The 19,298-nt window shown below is 37.0% G+C and overlaps 2 protein-coding genes across 8 annotated transcripts in view; both read right to left on the minus strand.

The window, feature by feature from the left end:
• Window positions 1-5,065, minus strand: part of LOC112467321 (facilitated trehalose transporter Tret1-like) — an 11,128-nt gene extending 6,063 nt beyond the window's left edge. For 3 of the 4 annotated variants that reach the window (XM_025035905.1, XM_025035908.1, XM_025035904.1), the window contains exon 1: window positions 4,735-5,065. The gene's annotated coding sequence lies outside the window, so the exon portion shown is untranslated. Of the gene's footprint in view, window positions 1-4,268 lie in introns of all 4 variants that reach the window. The other variant, XM_025035906.1, reaches the window with a different exon arrangement.
• LOC112467320 (glutamate receptor 1-like) overlaps window positions 1-19,298 on the minus strand; it is a 218,591-nt gene that overhangs the window by 54,641 nt on the left and 144,652 nt on the right. For all 4 annotated transcript variants that reach the window (XM_025035901.1, XM_025035900.1, XM_025035902.1 and 1 more), the window contains exons 3-4: window positions 10,922-11,049; window positions 8,866-8,995 (exon numbers count right to left, since the gene is read on the minus strand). In XM_025035901.1, coding sequence (XP_024891669.1) covers window positions 8,866-8,995; window positions 10,922-11,049 — 258 coding nt within the window. The remainder of the gene's footprint in view (window positions 1-8,865; window positions 8,996-10,921; window positions 11,050-19,298) is intronic.

Consider the following 19,298-nt stretch of genomic DNA (forward strand, 5'->3'; position numbering starts at 1 on the left):
CTTTAGCCCAATTATATATTGGTACATTTTCTATTTATGATTGTTTAATTATCTACCTCGGAACCTAGCACCCGCTCTATTAAAAAAAAATTCGGATGAACGGCACAATTAAATGATAATTTAGTGCTAATTTATTGTTCTAGTCCTGAATTTTATACTCCTATCCATTCGCAGGAAATTAAAATCAAAAGTCGGGATGCTGCCTTTACGTCAAGCTAGCACTCTCACTCCTGAAAAACACGTATAATAGAGTACCGTAAACAAAAAACTCGATACACCAGCATTTTTGTGCTAATTTTGTGCTGTAAAATACTACAAGGAAATGTCGAAAATAGTGAATGGTTATAAATATACCGAACCGGTTACCGTAACTGCATAAGGTCAAAATTAAAAAGTTATATGACCATACAGGTATAACATTAAATTGTTTCTCCAATCAAATACTCATAAAATATTTTATTTTGGAATTTATTGCTTACGAAACAATATTTTAAAAATTATCGAAAACGCAGGAAGTACAAAAATACAGGAGTAAACTATATTAAACAAATTAGTTGCTGGTGCGGACTGTTGTATTAAAATAATCCTAGAATTTAGTGCTCTTAAAATATCCTGGTCCCAAATTTATTACTTACTGTTTAACTTAACAAAGTCGATCGATACTATGGCGGTGCCAGTGTCACGTACAAGAATAAAGTATATTAAACAAATTAGTTGCTGTGCTGAACTTTGGTATTAAAATGGTGCTAGAATTTAGCGCTCGTAAAATATTCCAGTCCTATCATTTTAATACCAAAGTCGACACATCAATTAATTTGCATCAATTTAATATACTTTACTCTTGTATCTTTGTGGGTTTTCGATAATTTTTAAAGTTGTTTCGTGAGCAATAAATTTTAAAATAACGTATTTTACGAGTACTTGATGATGATTTGATTTGAAGGATGATTGAATTGGAGAAACGGTTTAATGTTATACCTGTAGAGTATAACATTTTATTTTTGATCGTTTTGTTTTTATGCAGTTATACGGTAATCGGTATCGGTACATTCATAATCATTCACTATTTTCGATATTTTTTTTACAGTATTTTACAGCACAAAATTAGCACATGGAGAGAATTTTCTCTTAAAATTTACCCTGAAATCATGGTAATTGTGGGACATGTACCACCAAGAATTTTATGCGAGCTATTCTGATTAATATCTACCGTAATAAAAAATATTAATATCTATTACATATTAAAATATAAAATGTTTGATTAATTTTACTAAAATATATCTAGAAAATTTCAATAATTTTTTAAAATTTACCAATCTGCTTGGTAATTTTTATCACGTTGTTTGTAAAATGTCTTTTGTATATTTTAAAAATTCCTTGGTTGCCAAGTTGTCCCAAGTTTGTAGTGAATTTAAGGGTAAAATATAACAAAAAATTCTCTCCGTGCACAATTCTGGTATATTGGGTTTTTGTTTACAGTACTCTATACGTGTTTTTCAGGAATGGCTGTGCTACCTTAACGGTGAAGGCAGCACTCCCACTTTTGATATTAATTTCCTGCACATGCGAATGGATAGGAGCACAAAATTCGGTATTAGAACAATAAATTAGCACTGAATTAACTGTGTCTCGTATACTCAGACTTTTTTTAAATGATGAAAGTGCTAGGTTTATAGAGGTTAATTATCTTACTTTACATAAACATAGAAATAATTATGTATAATCAACGAAGTGATCATTCTGGTACATTTAACTCAATCAAGGTACAATAGTACAAATTGCCGTGCATTTATATATATCTTGCCCCATTCCATATGACTTGCCATGTTCGACGGTCAAAATATCTTTAAATAAATGAGATCAGGAAACCCTTTTAGGGAATAGAGATAGTTTCTCACAATTTGAATTGAAAAAGCATTACAACTTCACTAACAAAGTCGTATACATTCGGAAGTTCAAATACATACTTCTGCAAATGTTCGAACTATTTTACATTGTATTCTTTCCATTACTACATGCTTATCGTCTAATTGCTGTCATTTAACGATAATAAAACCTGTTTTTATTTTACTGTTAGCAAGTTTATAATCAACATAATATATAGTATATATATTCTGCATAATATATATATATACAGGGTGCCCCTGAATTCTTGGTACTTTTCTCATATTTAGATAGAACGAGCCAAACTGAGTCGAAAAGTCATGTACCATTTTGCAATTTTCGCAATAGTTGACGAGTTATTAATGATTAAAAATCGCCGTATTAGCCCGCCCTCCGCCAAATATATATAGATAGATGCAATTAAAATTGTACCGTGTTCGATTGTGTATAAGATATCGTATTCTATAAAATAATTCGTCCCTCCTCGTTTCATAACGATTAGAAAACGCTAACACGTTGAACTTAGAACATTGCGCAATATGCAACCGTGCAACTTTGTAATTATCGCTGTTATGTAATAACGTGCAATTGCAAATAACGATAATTTCAAAGATTTATTGCTTTAATAATACACGGATCGTAACTGCGATAATTACATGTAATATTTAGTTCTCTTTTCCTCTTGTGATGATATTCGTGGGTTTAAAGCGAGCAGCAGGCTGTCGTAAGAGTAGAAAATAGAAAGGACCTGCTTATTCGAATCGGCTAGAACACATTAAGGGACATTTAACTTGATTTACAATTAGCAACCGAGCGCTATTTAGAATCTCTTCTGAGCCTCTAGTCTGGTTCTGGAACCTGGTTCCCTCAGCTTAAACAGGAACCTTCGACAAAACCGGTCAAATTCTCAAAACCAGTTAGTTTACGTCCTTTTATCTTGCTGAAACAGGTTGCCAAAACGATCGGGACACGCCGAGTCGTTGCATCGGCATGGCGGTTTATACCGAGACGTCGTCCAGCCACTTATCATCAACCAAGGTGCAAGAAGAAAGGCCCATGATTATTACCCCAAGGTCGTCACGTCCGGAGGTGCACGATATTTCATCTTAACTGCGTAGTCGATGAACGGTTAATTGCAGCCTCTCCCGATTCGAGAGACTCACTCTGCGCGTCTTGGGTTATGTACAATTAATTCCACTAAACATGACTTATTTTTCATTAATATCAAAAATAACTTATTTAGTAAACAAAGCTGATTAAATTATAGGTTTTTAATAAAGGCATGATTATTCAGAAATTAATTCCTACGCGTACATTTTTCATTTAATTTTACGTAGATTTTATTTTATGTTAAAATCAATGAATTAAAAGTTTTTAATTTGAAGATAACAAAGATATTTATAATACTGAAAATTACAAAGCAACAAATAATGGCCTACATTCTCATTAGGAAAAAAAATCCCCAAAATTTATAGAAACAATTAGTTTCTCACAATTTGAATTGAAAAAGCATCACAACTTCACTAACAAAGTCATATGCACTCGGAAGTTTAAATGCTTCTGCGAATATTCGAACTATTTTACCTTGTACTCTTTTCCATTACTACATGCTTAGAATTTTAAATGTCTTTATCTAAAATGTCTTTGTCATTAAAACAAAACGTTTCTATAATAGTCTTTTAAACGTTATCTTATCGGAAAAGAAACGTTCCATCGAACGTTTTTCGGATGGACATTTTTACTCATGAGAAACATTTTTAGAAATCGGTTATAAAACACTTCGGAAAAACGTTTATAAAACATTTCTGAAACGTGTATGTATTACCTGGGATATTGTCTAATTGCTGTCATTTTCTTAACAATTACTTTGCATAACGAATTCTTTAGAAAGTGAGTAGCAATCGATATATGAGCGAGTTATTGTATTTTCCTTAAATTGATATAGTATAAAGTAATCGACACTTTCCATTGTGCTAATTAAGCTATCGCTGTACCGCGATATACGATGTTTCATTACTCACAGCGAATATAATAAATCATTTTGCGCGTATGCGTTACAAGCATTCTCTAACATGAAACTCGAACGAACGTTGACCTGATTAATTGACAGATATAGACATAGGAGTTATTATGCGAACACGCATATTTTATCTCAATCACGTCGTTACACCTGATTTAACAATGACATGCCATTATCACGCGAGGATTTAATTCGCTTTGATCAGCGAGCTGTTACTTAATCATGAAAGGTAGTTAAATGTAATTGGGAATTACTCAATCATGCCATTTGATGGATATTGAACGAATGATGATATCCGAATCACATTTTTCAAGCATGGTTTAGACAAGGGATTACGATAATATAATATAAACACTGATATTACCTGTTGTTTATTTCCGTATCTGAATCTTTAATCTGTTAATTCTCTTACACTAATCTAGTTTTGCGAGGCAGATTTTCTTAAGCCTGATTGTCTGGCGGTTAGTACTTATGATAATTTTTTCTAGTAGCCGCACTCGGAACTAAGCCGCACTGCGCATGTATGAATATAAATAACGCATACATTATTAAATCGCTGCATCGTTTTTCAAAGATGGAATTCTGAAGTTAAAATGAATTTCCCTATCAGAGAAACTTTTTTTTCCTTTAATAAGAGCTATTCCTGCCTATGTCCAACTGTTTCACAATGGCACTAATGACAAAAGCTTCTGAGTTTCTTTTAATTATGATTCTAAATGATATACTTCATGACAAATTTGGCCTCGGATTTATCGTCTAATTTTCACCCAAAAGCGCGAAGCACGCGAAGCGAAAGTGTACTCGCAGAAATAATTATATCGAGAGTTCACCTTGATGAAGCACCTGTCACTACCACGATAGTCGAGAATGAGATGCCGAGATCTCGACGCGCGTCGGCGACAACGACGCCGTTGTCATTCTGAAAGACGCCGGAAAGGAAACTGAGCCTGACTCTGATACGCAGGCACGTCACTGCGATTTTAATCGAATCCCCTCCCGCGTCCCGGACGAGGGAACGACAACGTGGTCTGTAACCGCTAATTACTTTCCCGTACTATTTCTCGCGCGCGCGTGCAAGGCTTTTTCCGTATAGTTTTTCACATTGTTCTTCTATCAGTTAACCGCCTTTTAGTGCCAGGCGTGCGGAACGCGTGCGTATGTCATGCACGTATCTCGCGTTTTGAAAATTGCTCCGTTTTTTCCCCACTACTTCGGCAAGCGGGCGTGACGGTGTGGGTGGCAAATGGCGGGAATGCCTGGGAAAACTGATATGCACGCTATTAATTCGTTGTTATTGACTGCGCCTAGGTTTAACTTCGGGATAAACGCAATAACGCGTGTGTTTCCGTTTCCACGTGCAAACATTTGCGCATAATTGAAAGCGAGAACGCAATCTATAAACGTTTATTCTATGTCTGTGACATGTTTATTCAATACCTTATCTGAGCGAGTACCGAGCGAGAAATGTAAATTGCATATTTTTATTCCAGTCATTATGTCGCGTTGGCCGTGATTTTTGCTGTTAAATCTATAGGAAATCTTGTAAGAAGGACTTACGTAAATGGAATTACAAAATTACTTCTCGAAGGTAAAAAATTATTTCACATTGGATTTCAACCTCGGGTGATAAAAAAATGTGAGCCTTGTTCGGGGAAAAAGTCATTTTCATCCTTGAGCAAAGTCATGGCAGGCTGCGGGTTAATTTCATGTTTAATGTGGATAACATTGAAGCGCGCCAGACGTTTCTAACATATATCACCGCACACGTGTAGGAGTTTCCTGCTTCTAAAATTCCAGAAATAATCGAGGAAGCTCTCTCGAATGTCAACAGTATTACGCCTGTTCAAATATCGACGGTTAATATCACTAATTTCAAAGACATCATGACTTAGAAGTCTGATTTAACAATTATACCGCAAACAGGAAAATTTAATGGAACGTAATTCGCCGAACTTTCTCTCGATCAATCGCGCAATCGGTTCTACTTCAATGCGAACGGTCGACCTGACCGAGAGCGATTCATTTTCCTGTGCGGCAGCGACGCAATCGAGGAAACATCTGACACGTGTCTTAATTTCGAAATTGCATCGGTGATGTTCCACGCGAGCAACATCGCGTGTCAGATTGATTTAAGGGCGTCATTGTCGTTATGCCGCGTGATTCCCAGCGCATAAGTTGAGAATGCTGAGAGCAATGTGTGCAATTTTTCAAAGCACGTTTCATTCTTACGTGTTCATCTCGACTTGATAATTCGTTTCGCTTGCCGTAATCTGCGTAGTCTCCGCATATTAATACTCTTGCGGGTTTCAATCACATGATGTAATTATACATGACGTGTCTTTATATGTATTAAAAAGCGACTTTACTATTTAAATAAGTTTTTTATCGCAAAGATCTGATTAGAGATCTATTCAAGGAATAAATGTGTGTTACAATACGTATCATTTAGTTAATGACTATTTAGACATGTTCTACGAATCTATATGCGTAAAGTTGGATATTTAAATATATATAAATGTCAATATATAATTAATAATCACCTATCATGGATTGTAATTGTTGTAATTTCAATTTTTAAAAATGTGGATATGAAAAAATTGAATTTCTTCTAATTGTTACACTTGCATTATTAAAAATAAGCAGAATAATTATTTATCTATGTCACCGAATTTAAATTTATCGATATTATATTAATTTGAAAATTCTCTATTAATACAAATGTATAATAGAAATAACTAGTTGTGATATATATAGATGTGTTCATTGAAAGTAATAAGACCTATCGTTTAAACTGGCATTTACTTTTTATCACGTTTATCGTTCACAAAAAAAATGTGATGTACGCCATTAAAGAATCATTACATACAGCTATTTAAACGTTTTTTTATTACATTCTGTAATGTAATTATTGATGTAATGTTTTTTTTGCGATTTTATCATTAATTCAGGTGCGCGAGATATTATCTGCAAGGTATCAACCTGAGAAAAGTCGAGATAAGTGACAAAAAATTTCCCATGAAATCCAGATGATTCTCTGAATGCTCATCGTCGTCTTGCTCCTTTCCTCATACCTGCTTTAATCGGGAAACGGCATGGTTAAACTACGTCAGATAGCGACAACTGGAACAGACGAGAGATGAGGTGGAGGCGGGAAGGTAGGAAGGAAAGAGGTCGTTCAGAGCGCGCGGAGACAGCACGATAGTCCCTAAAGTATATTTGCATTTGCATTCGGTAATTAAACTCCCTCCGTTTCTCCGCGATACTAGACTACCTCAAGCTCGTTCTTATCGGAGTTTGTCGAAGAAGAGCAATTGGTCGGCTCGTGGAATTCCAAATGGCTTTCTCGTGCCCGAGGCACGTGACCAAGTTATAACGGCCGGAAGTCAGCGAGATACAAAACTGTCTAGCGATCCGCGGTGATTAATCGTTCCGTTCAGTCAAAGTTACTCCACGTTCCATTAATTAAGTAATTAAACCGCTGTCGCTTCGCCTCCAGCATCAAGATTGACATGAGATTTCGTACGGAACAGATCGGGGAAGAGAGTCTTGTTACAATTTGCGTTAGTTACCGTTCCGCTGCCGTTTCGAGTTACGTCAGCGCGGCGTATTCGCGAGTTTGATTCGACCTCGGCAATGCCGACAATTGTTACGAGGCACTTAAAAATTAGCGTGTCCTATTTTAAAGCATTATTTGATAAATCGTAGCTTTAAAATGTATTTCTTTAGATAGCAAATTGTTGAGATAACAATTCCAATGGGACAACATATTTGAATTAATATTTTACTGGAATGTTATCCATGTAAATTAGATAAAAAGTAAAAGACAAAAACCTTACTCGGAACTATGTGCAATTTGTTTTTCGGGACATTATACGCTTGATTTATTTTTCTCTCGAACTATACTTGTGCATTGGTGTAAGTCGACATTTTTTATGCGATTACTAATATAAAGACTAGATGAAATTAGTAATCATGAATGCAATTACATGAAAAAGTGGTACGCAGAAATTCATGTTTCTCTTTTCTCTTTTCAATGTCATGTTTGAAACCACGAGCGTCAGACGTTGAACCATAAAATACACACGCGAATGCGTATGATGCTTATCCGAATCAGTTAAAAATCATATAACTTTAACAACGAGAACAGAAAATGTAGAGAAAATACAAGTAATGTAAGTAGTTAATTAATTAGGAGTAACATTTTCGTGATGTAATTCACTTTCAAGCAGAAACACGCTGCTGCAAGGAGGCATTAACCGTGACCATGTTTCATAATCATACATTATTCCGCTCACATGATTTCAGTGTAGAATTTTAATTCACGTATCGCGTTAGCCTATTTTAGACGAGATACATTTCGTCAGAATTCAGGATAAAATTCTATTTGTGTTTTTCTATGTATCGTGTAACACAACAAATATTTGCGAAGAATCAAAATGCACGCATATATATAAAATATATACACACTAAAATATACACACGTACCTACGTCAAAATGTACATATCAAACAGAATTTGGAATTCCGTTTCGAAATTTAAAAGTGAGTTGTAGATCGTGGACTTTACGAAAATTTTTCCCTTCCTTTCTCTACGGAATAATTGCTCAGAACTCTGATTGTTTATGTATCCTGTTTTTAACAGCATTCGCTTTACGAGCTTATATCTTTTACATAGATGTACAAAGATACGTTGTGTCAGGCCGGATATACCGCGCGTTTTTATTCCGCGCAGAAGCAGTCGGGGGAATCCACTCGATATCCCATGTCTGCGATATCGGCAAAGTTGGCCACGAGAGACCGAGCCTACTTGGCAGATATAATAAAAGGAGAAATATCGCAGGGGGCGGAGGCGAAAAGGCGCGAGCTGCAGCGAGCTGTATGCGCGCCGCAGCAGCCCGCGGGCTACGCGCGGGCTGTAAAATGAGAAATGCATGAGAAAAGCCGCAGGGGTAAAGGACTTACCATCGTGGGAGTCATAGAGGTAGATGATTTTCTTCCAACCGTAGTATCGCACCGTATCGATGATAGCGCGATGGTAATCCGGTCGCATACTTATGGCGAAATCCAGGAGACCCGAGGATGGCGTCAGGACCTGGATACACAGACACAATAATCCCGGTGCATTTTCGGTGCGTCCTTACGATCGTTGTGAAATTTTCAACAGGCAGCAGCCGTACGTCATCCATTTAGCGCGCGCTGCCGAAATTAATTCTACTTAGGAGGGAGAAAGGAGGATCCGTCGAAACTTTAATCTGAGCCGGTGCAATCGAGCTCCTACCACTCGTGAATTCTCTTTGAAACTTAATTCCTCGCGAATGCGCAACTGGTGCATGCGCGTAGTGATTTACTACCCCGAAATATATGCCTTTTGGTACTAATTTCAGTTGTCGAGTCCCGACTCGGCTTTTTCGCGTAAAATATTTATACGCTCTTCAGATATGCGCGGCTACGAGATTTTCGAAGGCAGGTTTAAATTCTACGAGATGTAGCGATTTAGAAATAAAAAGCTTTCTAAAGTAAAATGTGGTATTCTCTTTATTGTTCCTTCAGATGACGTTGAAAGGAAACAAATACTGTATCGCGGTATTAAAAATTAATCATCGTCCAATTAAAATGATCATATCCGCGCATTGAATTTCCAATGGTAACCGATAACACCTCTCTTTCTTGAGAGCGAGACAGCGATGCAAACGCAGTGCAGGTAAAGATCTCATGGAAATTGAAAAAGGATTTTCTCTATATAAATGGCCGTTCCTGGCGAACCGTAATTGGCCCAAAAAAAAAAGGAATAGAAAGCCGAGGCGTCGAATCAGCATTACCGCGCGATTACCATTTAAACGACATCGACGTTCGTTACGCGTACATACATATATACTTATACCGCACGGAAATATATCGCGGGAAAAATACGCACACAACGGCCCGAAATACTCACGAGCCCCGACGTTCGTCCTATAGAGAGCACAGTGCGATATCAGTTTACAGCGCGCGCGATAAATGCAGCCCTCGCAATTCGAGCCGGCGAATAAATTTTCGGTGAGCCAATTCATTTCGAAATTCATTCTTGTAATATGTATACGTATATACGTATATACGTATATCGCATACATATTTACGTATTTATATGGATGGCCGTATCGACCAAATCCATCATCATGCATCTCGCGGCGCGCTGCTAATTATCAGTTGCAACGCGAAACGAAACTATTGATTCTGTACATGACAATTATTGTCAAATACGCGTATCGCGTGGCATGTATTTTCCTCTTTTTTTTCCTACGTCGAATTGATAAGTGGGATGGAAAATTTATGCATCGACTGTAAGCTGTTTCATAGACACGTGACTTAAGCGCCAATCTCTCGGCGCCTTTACATATACTCGTCGATGTAATTTAAATTTAACGAGATTTGAAATTTAATGGGAATTATTATGTAACATGACTGTTAAAAACCATTTACGCGTTACATATTTCAACGAGCTTAAAAAATGCACGGGATAAAATCTAAATTTCGTGTATAATTTTTTTGAAGCGGAACCGGTTTGTAATAATTCTTTCAACTTTTCTTCTGCTTCACGTTCTGCTTCAGGGTATACCAAAGAAAAGATATGCGAAGTGCGAAATACAAGATTATAAAAGGAAAAAACACCGCGGAAAAACAGGTTTCATGAATAAAACTTAGATTCAAATAAGAATTCGATTCATTACCCTGCTCTGAGGAAAAGTACTGGCTATAACTGATTGCATAATTCTGTTTCGAGCAAAACAAATGATATAAATCTCACGAATTCTTCGAATCAATGACTTCATTGTTGTAAAACCCAGAACAATGTACATTATACGACGTATGTTATACAAATATGAATAAATATTTAATAAGATATAATTACTATCATTCCTGATATAATTCTAACAAATCATTTAAAATATTGTTAAAAAATTTTTAAATAAAAAATATAAGGTGATAAAGATGAGCTGTCTTTGATGCCATAAATGTAAAAGAAAAAGATATGGCTTACCTTTTCAGGGAACCAAGGTGTCACGAATGGCATTTGGAACGTGTTGCTGTATGAGTGCAGCGTATCGAACGAGTCTGGACTCACGGCGCCCAACATCGAAAACACGCCTCTACTAAACTGGTTGCAGACTGCAAAGTATAAAAATAACGATCGTTATTGATGAGAAGATATGAGAAAGAGATAATTATAGTCAATGTATAAAACGATTTTTTGGGGGAAATATAAGGTAATAAAGGTACCAATACCGATGGACATGTACCTATATCCGGTACTATATCCGCACCTTTATTATTTATAAGTATAACGCGAATTAAAATCAAAGATAACAGTATTTTTTCGTGTAGTTTGAAACTTATTCAGTCATAATATCCAAACGTTTATTTCCATAAATTTATATTTTTTTAAAGGTATCCACAGACACATCAGGTACGTGTCCAGGTATTGGTACATTTCCTACGCTTAAGTGTCCGGGTATTGGTACCTTTACCTTAGAAAATACAAAAATACTTGATATCGTAAGATATCGTAAGATATTGAGCAAGCTGTATTTATGTTTAAAGAATTGTGTGCACAAGATAATAAAATCTTATTTGACATGTATTTGAAAAAAATGTTACATCGCGTATATACGTGTGTTTACGCATCGTTATTATTTACGGGTTGTTATTATTTAACGTCCAACAAATACACACACTATGGGCTTTATAAAGATCGAGCGACCATCATATGATAGGTAATCTCATTGACCATTATCCGTGGTCTTCCACAAGGCACAATAATACCGCAAAAGTGTCAGCTTGCGGGACATACTGAACGCCTGCTGGATAGATCCGTTTTTATTAGCACACGTAGAGACAAAAAGGATTATCAATAAAAACAGCGTATGTGGCGGTCGAGCTACACACAAATCTAAATTTGATTACCACGTTAACACACACACACAAAGTCGCTTTTAATAACGCGGGATAAACGATTGAGTAGGGAAAATTATACAATGAATGGAAACGTAATATATTTCTTCGTCGATTTACGTTAATATTGAAAATCGAAAATGTTAATTCTTTTAACTTTCTTTCATATTATCCTTTATAAAATTACATTCAATTCTTTTTATTTTAGAAAACAATGAAAACACGACATTTTGGCATGTAAAAATTGATGCTGTTTAGAGCTGTGGTCGTTCAGTGCACCGTGTCAATAATATTTTTTTTTAATTCAATATTCAACGTTAAATCAATATTGAAGTTTTATTGGAATTCAACTGAAAATGGTAATACATAAAAAAATAACAGATGGTACATTAATATTGATAGAACAAATAAAAAGAGAGCTAAATTGAGGTCATATACGTGTAATTGTGATTGTTACGTGGTATTGTATTGAATATGATTAATACGATAATTTAAGCATGGTGATGTACGTGTGTGTATGTTGTTTTTAACCGCAACGGTCGGCATACGTCCGAGATAAATGGCGATGATGGACAAACGCGATAAAACGTATAGAAGAACGGGACCATCTCGGAATAGGTGGAAGGAAAAAGGGAGAGTGACGGAGATAGGATATCGGTTGCACCGATTGCGAAGGTGAGGGAAGATCCAAACGATTGGAAGCGATCCAAAGGGAAGGTATGCGGTGGATAAAAGAGTGCTGGGCTGGAAGAAAAAGAAACCGGGAAGGAGCTGTGGAAGCTGCAACCCCTACAAGTTAATCGCTAAAGAAGAAACTGACAAGACTCCGTGGCCGAAGATTTTTGCAACGTTCGTCTAAATGACCAAGAAACGTCGGTATTTTCGATGCTTAATGCGAATAACATTGCGGCCTTGCGCTTACAACAAGCCATTGTAACTCGATAAATGTGGTCGGCCACTGTTTATCATTTGACTTACGTTTCTTTCCCCTTTATTGAAAAATGCTATTTAACTTAATGTTAAACATCTCTGAAATGTGTCCACATCAATATCTATATTTAGTGTCAAGCAACAAGTATTTTATATTTATAGATAACTTGAATTTACGTTTATTTAAATTTAAGAAAAAGAAAATACTTGAATTTTATCTTGAATTTTGTAGAATTTGACAAACAGGTATAATAAAGAAGATAGCACTTTTAAGGCACCATTTTATACAATAAATTACATTTATGGCTTCCACCTTCGATTAAAAAGGAGAAAGCTTTTGTGGCCGCCCCATTGAGCCTACAAAGGAAATTGCGCATACCCAGAGGCGGTGGCTTATTAACCATTTCGTTGTTATCATTACAGTACTCGTGTATAATTTCAAGTTACGCGCAGCCTACTTTATTTTAATTATTCTTTTATGCTCGCCCTCACGCTCAGCGTTCGTCCAGCGGGCCTGGGGTGAAAAAGGAACGAAAGGAAAAGAGGAGGTAGGAGACGGACGCCGTTTTTATTTTCGTTGTTCTGCGGCTACCACGTGTACGTGCAGTAGAGCAGAATTCAGAGATCCGGCGGCACGGCGGCCAGCATTTATTGTGGCCACCCCGAGGGTGCATTTATATTCATAAGCATAATGGGGCATCGTGATATATGCGCCCGCGCCTTGGTTAAGAATGTCCCTTCGCTCTTTCGTCATTATTAATTCCGCGTACCGTCGCGGCCGCTCTCTTGCCAACGTTTTCCGACGACCATAAAAATACGCGCTTTTATTATTTGACTAAACGCGCGCGCGGCAAGGTTCCGCTCTAATCGTAAGTTGTAACTGACGGATGTTATCTCGAGGAACATCCGCGAACAGTATTTCCCTCAAGGACCTGTGCACCTGTGCACTTCGTACTTCGCAGTGTACTTGTTACGTTCCTGCCTCATCCGGTTTGTATGAGTTATACTGTAGTTCCACGCGTTACTACACATTTCTCATTAAAGTATCGAGTATATTCCATAAATTTTGCATTGAATTTCGGAAGTATAGCCTTTAAGAAATTTGGAGATGTTTGCCCTATGGAAATTTAATTAAATGCTGCCCTTTTCGCAACTTTTGAAATTTCCCCATTAAATGGCTCAAGTTAAAGGAGTTGAAATAAAATGTATTTTATGAAAATATATGCTAAAAATTGATTTAAGTTTAATTTTATGTGTAATGTAAAACATAATATATTTTAAATAGAATATTATAATGTCATGCATGTATGTGTATTATTCATGAAATTAATTAAACTTAAAAATGTCACGAAAGTATTTAACAGAATAAAAAGAAGAAAAAGCAGATATATAAAATGATCTTTATAGCTTATATATAGCCAGAAGAATGCATATAGAGAAATATTACTGAATTAATAAGTTCCTAAATTTTTGGTTATTTTGTTTTTCACAACACCTCCACGGAAAGTTAGACTTTCCATGCCTGTAGAGAAAGGGCGAAAGTGGCCAATTTCACGCCAGGGTTTACTTTCCTCCCTAGGGAAGAAAATTGATACTTTCCACTTGGTACAGCCCATTGGCCACTCTCGCCCCTCTCTAGGCATGGAAGTCGAACATTTCCGTAAAAGAGTTGTGAAAAATATCGTGTGCACCTCGGGTCGAAAGCTTTTTCGGACTGTGGGATTTGCCGCCCTCGCCTTCGGCTTGGGTGGCAAACTTCACACTCGTCTGAAAAACGCTACTTTCTCCCCTTGGTGCACAATATACTATTTAGAATTTCGAAGCACTTGAGATCAATTTCGCGAGTCACTGCACAATATATTAAATAAAGTATATAGTAGCAACATCTTGTCGGCGTAAATTTCTTTTCAGCATACATAATTTTCATTAAAACTACTAGTTGACGGAATAGTTATAAGATAACTCGTTAAATTTTAAATTTTAATCAGTTTTCCAGATGCTGTGGCATAAACTTAAATAAAAAATTACTTGCTAGTCGAATGCAAAGTAATATATGTATAATAGCTCTTAATAATAAATTCAAAGTATACATTTAATTTTCTTAATTACACCAACAAGTTATAATAATTTTTTCAATATAACAATTAAAATAATTTTTTTTAATTATAACAATATTGATAAAAATATTTCAAAGCTTTTTGTTTTTCTATAAAGAAAAGATGGTATCCATTGTTTTATCTGAACAAATAATCGGGAACAAGAGTTTATATTTCTCTAAAGGTATATTTAGAACTAAAATGTGATTAATAAAGCAAATGGCAATATTAGATGTACAATAAGAGAAAGTAATCTTTATCATTCTCTAAAATTAAATATGTTAAACATAATTTTCTTAACAAATTATTTGAAGATTTTTATACCAACTCCTTACAATGTATTTCATATAGAATAAGCTTAGGTATATGAAATATTGCGATCTCGACTGCTCGCGCGGGTGCGTTTATCATCTTATTTGTTTCGATATATCGTAGAAGTTTCGAATCGATACGCAACTCCGTGTATGGCGCACAATGAGCATACCAAAGTTGCGTCAAGTATGCGAAAGGGATGCTCGATCAAGTAGGCGGCAGATGGCCGCAGTATTATCGACTCTATGCATTGGCTCATGACTGAACAAGTTTAACGTCTATTATTATACTAAATATATCTACTCGCTGCGCAGCCAGCCTGGGTCAGGCTAATGATGCCGGCAAACTTTGCACGCTGTACGGATAGGTGCTACATACATGCAGATGATACTTCCACTATCTAACTTCGTTATACATATGCACAGTTGATGGTAAGACACACGTTATCTAGCGGTCAGAAGATAAAATAGATATGATAATAATATGCGCAATATAAAATTTAGATTTATTAAAAGCTCTAGTCATCTAAGCTCCATGTATACAGAAACCATTGTTATATTATTTCCTTGCTTTTCGATTTGAGATTCTTCGCATAATAAATAATTAAATAATTTATCGATATTTAACAATGAATAAATTCTATATATGTTTCGTTCTTTTTATTAATGAATCAATTCTCAAGTCTCGTACAATTTTTGCTATATTAAAAGTGTTAAAAGCATTGCTGTGTAATAAACAATTGCAATTCAACCTTGTAGGTGAGAAAATTAATCTAAATGAACGTCAATAGCAGGAGGTAAGTTTGTTCGAATCCTGATCTCGATTATGGGGGCAAATCCCTTCTTTGCTTAGTTTATCTTTTGTTCCTTTTAAGTCAAAAAGTTTCAGAAGGCCATTTCATAACTTAGAGACAATCAACGGGAACGTTCACCGGAGAGAATACTCGGCAGGCAGACTTGAATATCACGGGTGAAATTATTTTTTACTCGCAAAGTTTCAAGTGCCCGTCATAATGTAACCGGGCGGTCCTCAACTGGGTCGCGATGATGGTGTCAGCCACCTTCAGCAGGCAACTAGACAAATCTCATGGCTCCACTTGACGGTATGTAAGACTTCTTCCGCGACAGCAAACTTTAGCAAGATTGCTTACGTTGCCGTAATTTAACCTTGGACGCTATAATTTCTTGCCACGAAGATATCTGTATCTTTCAGAAAATGTTATTATAGATGGTAGAGAGAGAGAGAAAGATTTGATAATTAGATTTCCGCGGTACAGGAATAAAATAATCAAAGTCGTTTTTTTTGCTAGAGCAATATGGGAAACGCATATCGCGTATATTCTATTCACTCCTTTTATAAAAGGTATGTTAAATTTGAATCATCATGTATATAACTTAACGATACGACGGACGCCGGCAATTATATCAACATTTTCGAATCTGCGACAGGCGCGTGAATACTCCGCAGATAGATACTTGTATGTACATACATGTCGCCGGCATTATATTTAGCAACTGGAGAACAACTAATTCCAACTAGCGTTTACGAACCATTTAACTTGGTAACTTGTTCTATCACGCATGTTCCTATTTGTCCTTTAGCAGTCGCGGCGCCCGGTGTGTTAGATGTATCGGAGTGCGCGGAGGTGCGATGCAAATACGCGGCGGGCATGCACCGACCTTATCAGAATTATCAGAACACTGTTTCCTGGCCCTCCCCGTATCCGTATGAAGTTTCGCGTGCACAATAGACAAAGTTTCCGCGACCCAACGATTATCTCGATTTGAGCCGGCACGCTTGGCGGCGCATACGAATTCTATAGAAATCGCTAAGAGCGAGGAGATATTCCTAAGTGGTCGTAAACTCGCGCGCGCGGAGGACCGCACGCATGTTATCATATCTAACAGCGGTAAGCCGCGATCACTGCGCTAAATAAAACTAGATTATGAACACTAACGAGGGCGTCGCCGTGCAAAAATTGAACATATTTTCAAGTTTCTCATGACGCGCAATCTTACGTAAACGCTCATAAATCCAATAAAGATCGCGTCAGATATTAAAGATTACGGCGATAAAAGCCAGCGTGGTATGATGTTTCCAATTAAAACTTGAAAATACACGCTAATGAGGAAATACAGACTTGCGTAGAGTTCGGATGGAAAATTGGGTCAAACCACTCTAAAGTTTGTCGGGATCGTATAAAAATTTCCTATACATATACCCATGTGTTCTTGCCGTCACGTTCTTTTTACTTCGACACTTCCTCCTACTTTTTTCCTGCAAACGCGTTCATGGACCTCCCATCGTCTTTGTTTCTTATCCTGCATCCACGAAGAAAACGCTCTAATTTAATTTAATTCAACAGCAATTATTAACTGAGCTAGCGGCCATTATCGCGAAACGAATCAGAACTGCAGGACGCACATTTTCGTTTCTCCGGGATCTTCCGGGCGTGGAGTTTTCATTTCGACGGAAGCTAAAAGTCGCGGCAGGAAGTAACCATTATTCTTCTCGGACGATATGTGGGGGCGTAATAACGTCGAGGAATTTTCCGAGGACCGTCCGATTTTCCCGCCCTGCGGTCTCTGGTCTCTTTCAGCCCACGGACATAGTTTTTTCCTCTCGTTTCCTGACGAGGTGAAACTTTCTATCCCCCCTCCCCCCCAGCCTCTTCTTCCGTCTTCAAACACACCGGCGTAAGGATTCAGCTGTGCGTGAAAGCAGACGGGGCACGAAGTCGACGAGGAGGAGCTTGGGAGGAATCTTATTGTAGTGGGATTTAAGAGAATTCACCACGGCACGAAATTCTGAACAGGTCTTGGTCTTGCTTAGAAACGCGCACTTCGCGAAACACCTTGCGGGCATCTCGACAAGGGTCTGGCAAAGTGCGTTGACGAGGGTGAAAATAGCGTTTGTATCGACAACTGGAATAAAGAGCTTGCGATTGTTGCGAGTCCTTCGCGCCCACGTTGCGTATCAGACATATTATTACACGTATACGATTTTAACAATTTATGTCACTCGTATTATAATAATAATAATTAGTGTTAAAGATCAAGTTGTAAAAACGTGATTTTCGTGACTTAACATTTTTCAAGAAAAATTGAAAACTTTGGAAACATCAGCTTTGAGACTTGTTCCAAAATTCTTTTGTGCAGCTTAACACTAGAACTACCGGAAAAGTTAATCTATATTTATTTCTATCATCTACGTAATTTTAATAAAAGTCAGGGAAAATTTCAGAAATTAAGATGTTTTGAAAATGAGTAATAAATCATTAAAAAGTGTCAAACGGTGTCACATTTTGATCTTCTTGGTAGTTCTAGTGTTAATTCCTGGAAAATAATCGGTTTCGCGGGAAGACATTCGATCCGGTCATCGTGACTGGTCGTTCACTCTTCTGTCTCGTTCTCCAGCAGATCGGACGCGGTAAGAAAAATTCTGTACTTGACAAGGTTTCAATGGTAAAAGAAGGATATAGGATAGCTTGTCTAAGGAAGAGCGTGTGCTTAGACAGGTTATCGTGATTTAGATGGAAGACTATTGTACGTATCAAATTGTCCAAGTTATTTTTCAGTCCCGTGGCGAATCATATCGATAGTGTGGCGTTTGCGCCTGTCGCAATTTTCTTACCGTACAACCAGCGTCAGCGAATTAAGGTAAACGGCGTTTTCGTTGCGTAATCATGTAATTAAAATGCTAGTTGGCCCCCCGTTCGGCGACATCAGCCCCCGCACGGTCGCGCAAACGAAATTCCTTCAGCCATCGTGGCTCTTTTATGCGTTATTAAACGAAGTGGAACCGAAAACATCTATTCTCTCCCTGAAATTTTCTATTACTTTCCACTTCGCCAGTAACCTCTTAATTAATGTATTCACGGACCATTCATATCCCTTTCTGTAACGCGCGCGCTATATAAAGCTCAGAGAACTTATGATTCTTGAAGAAAAGAAAGGTACATTCTCCAAAGAGCAAAGATAATTTTGCATAAAATTAATGCCACTTGTTCTCAAGTGTCCCAACAAATCATTGTTAAGCCGTAATTACGCGACGACCTATAAACGTCATTTATACCGGCACCAGCCTAAAGTATACTTACAGAGCATTGTCGCCCAACGTAAAATACAT

This window comes from Temnothorax curvispinosus, unplaced genomic scaffold (assembly GCF_003070985.1).
Source record: "Temnothorax curvispinosus isolate PA1 unplaced genomic scaffold, ASM307098v1 QBEX01017148.1, whole genome shotgun sequence".
NCBI classification, from domain to species: domain Eukaryota; kingdom Metazoa; phylum Arthropoda; class Insecta; order Hymenoptera; family Formicidae; genus Temnothorax; species Temnothorax curvispinosus.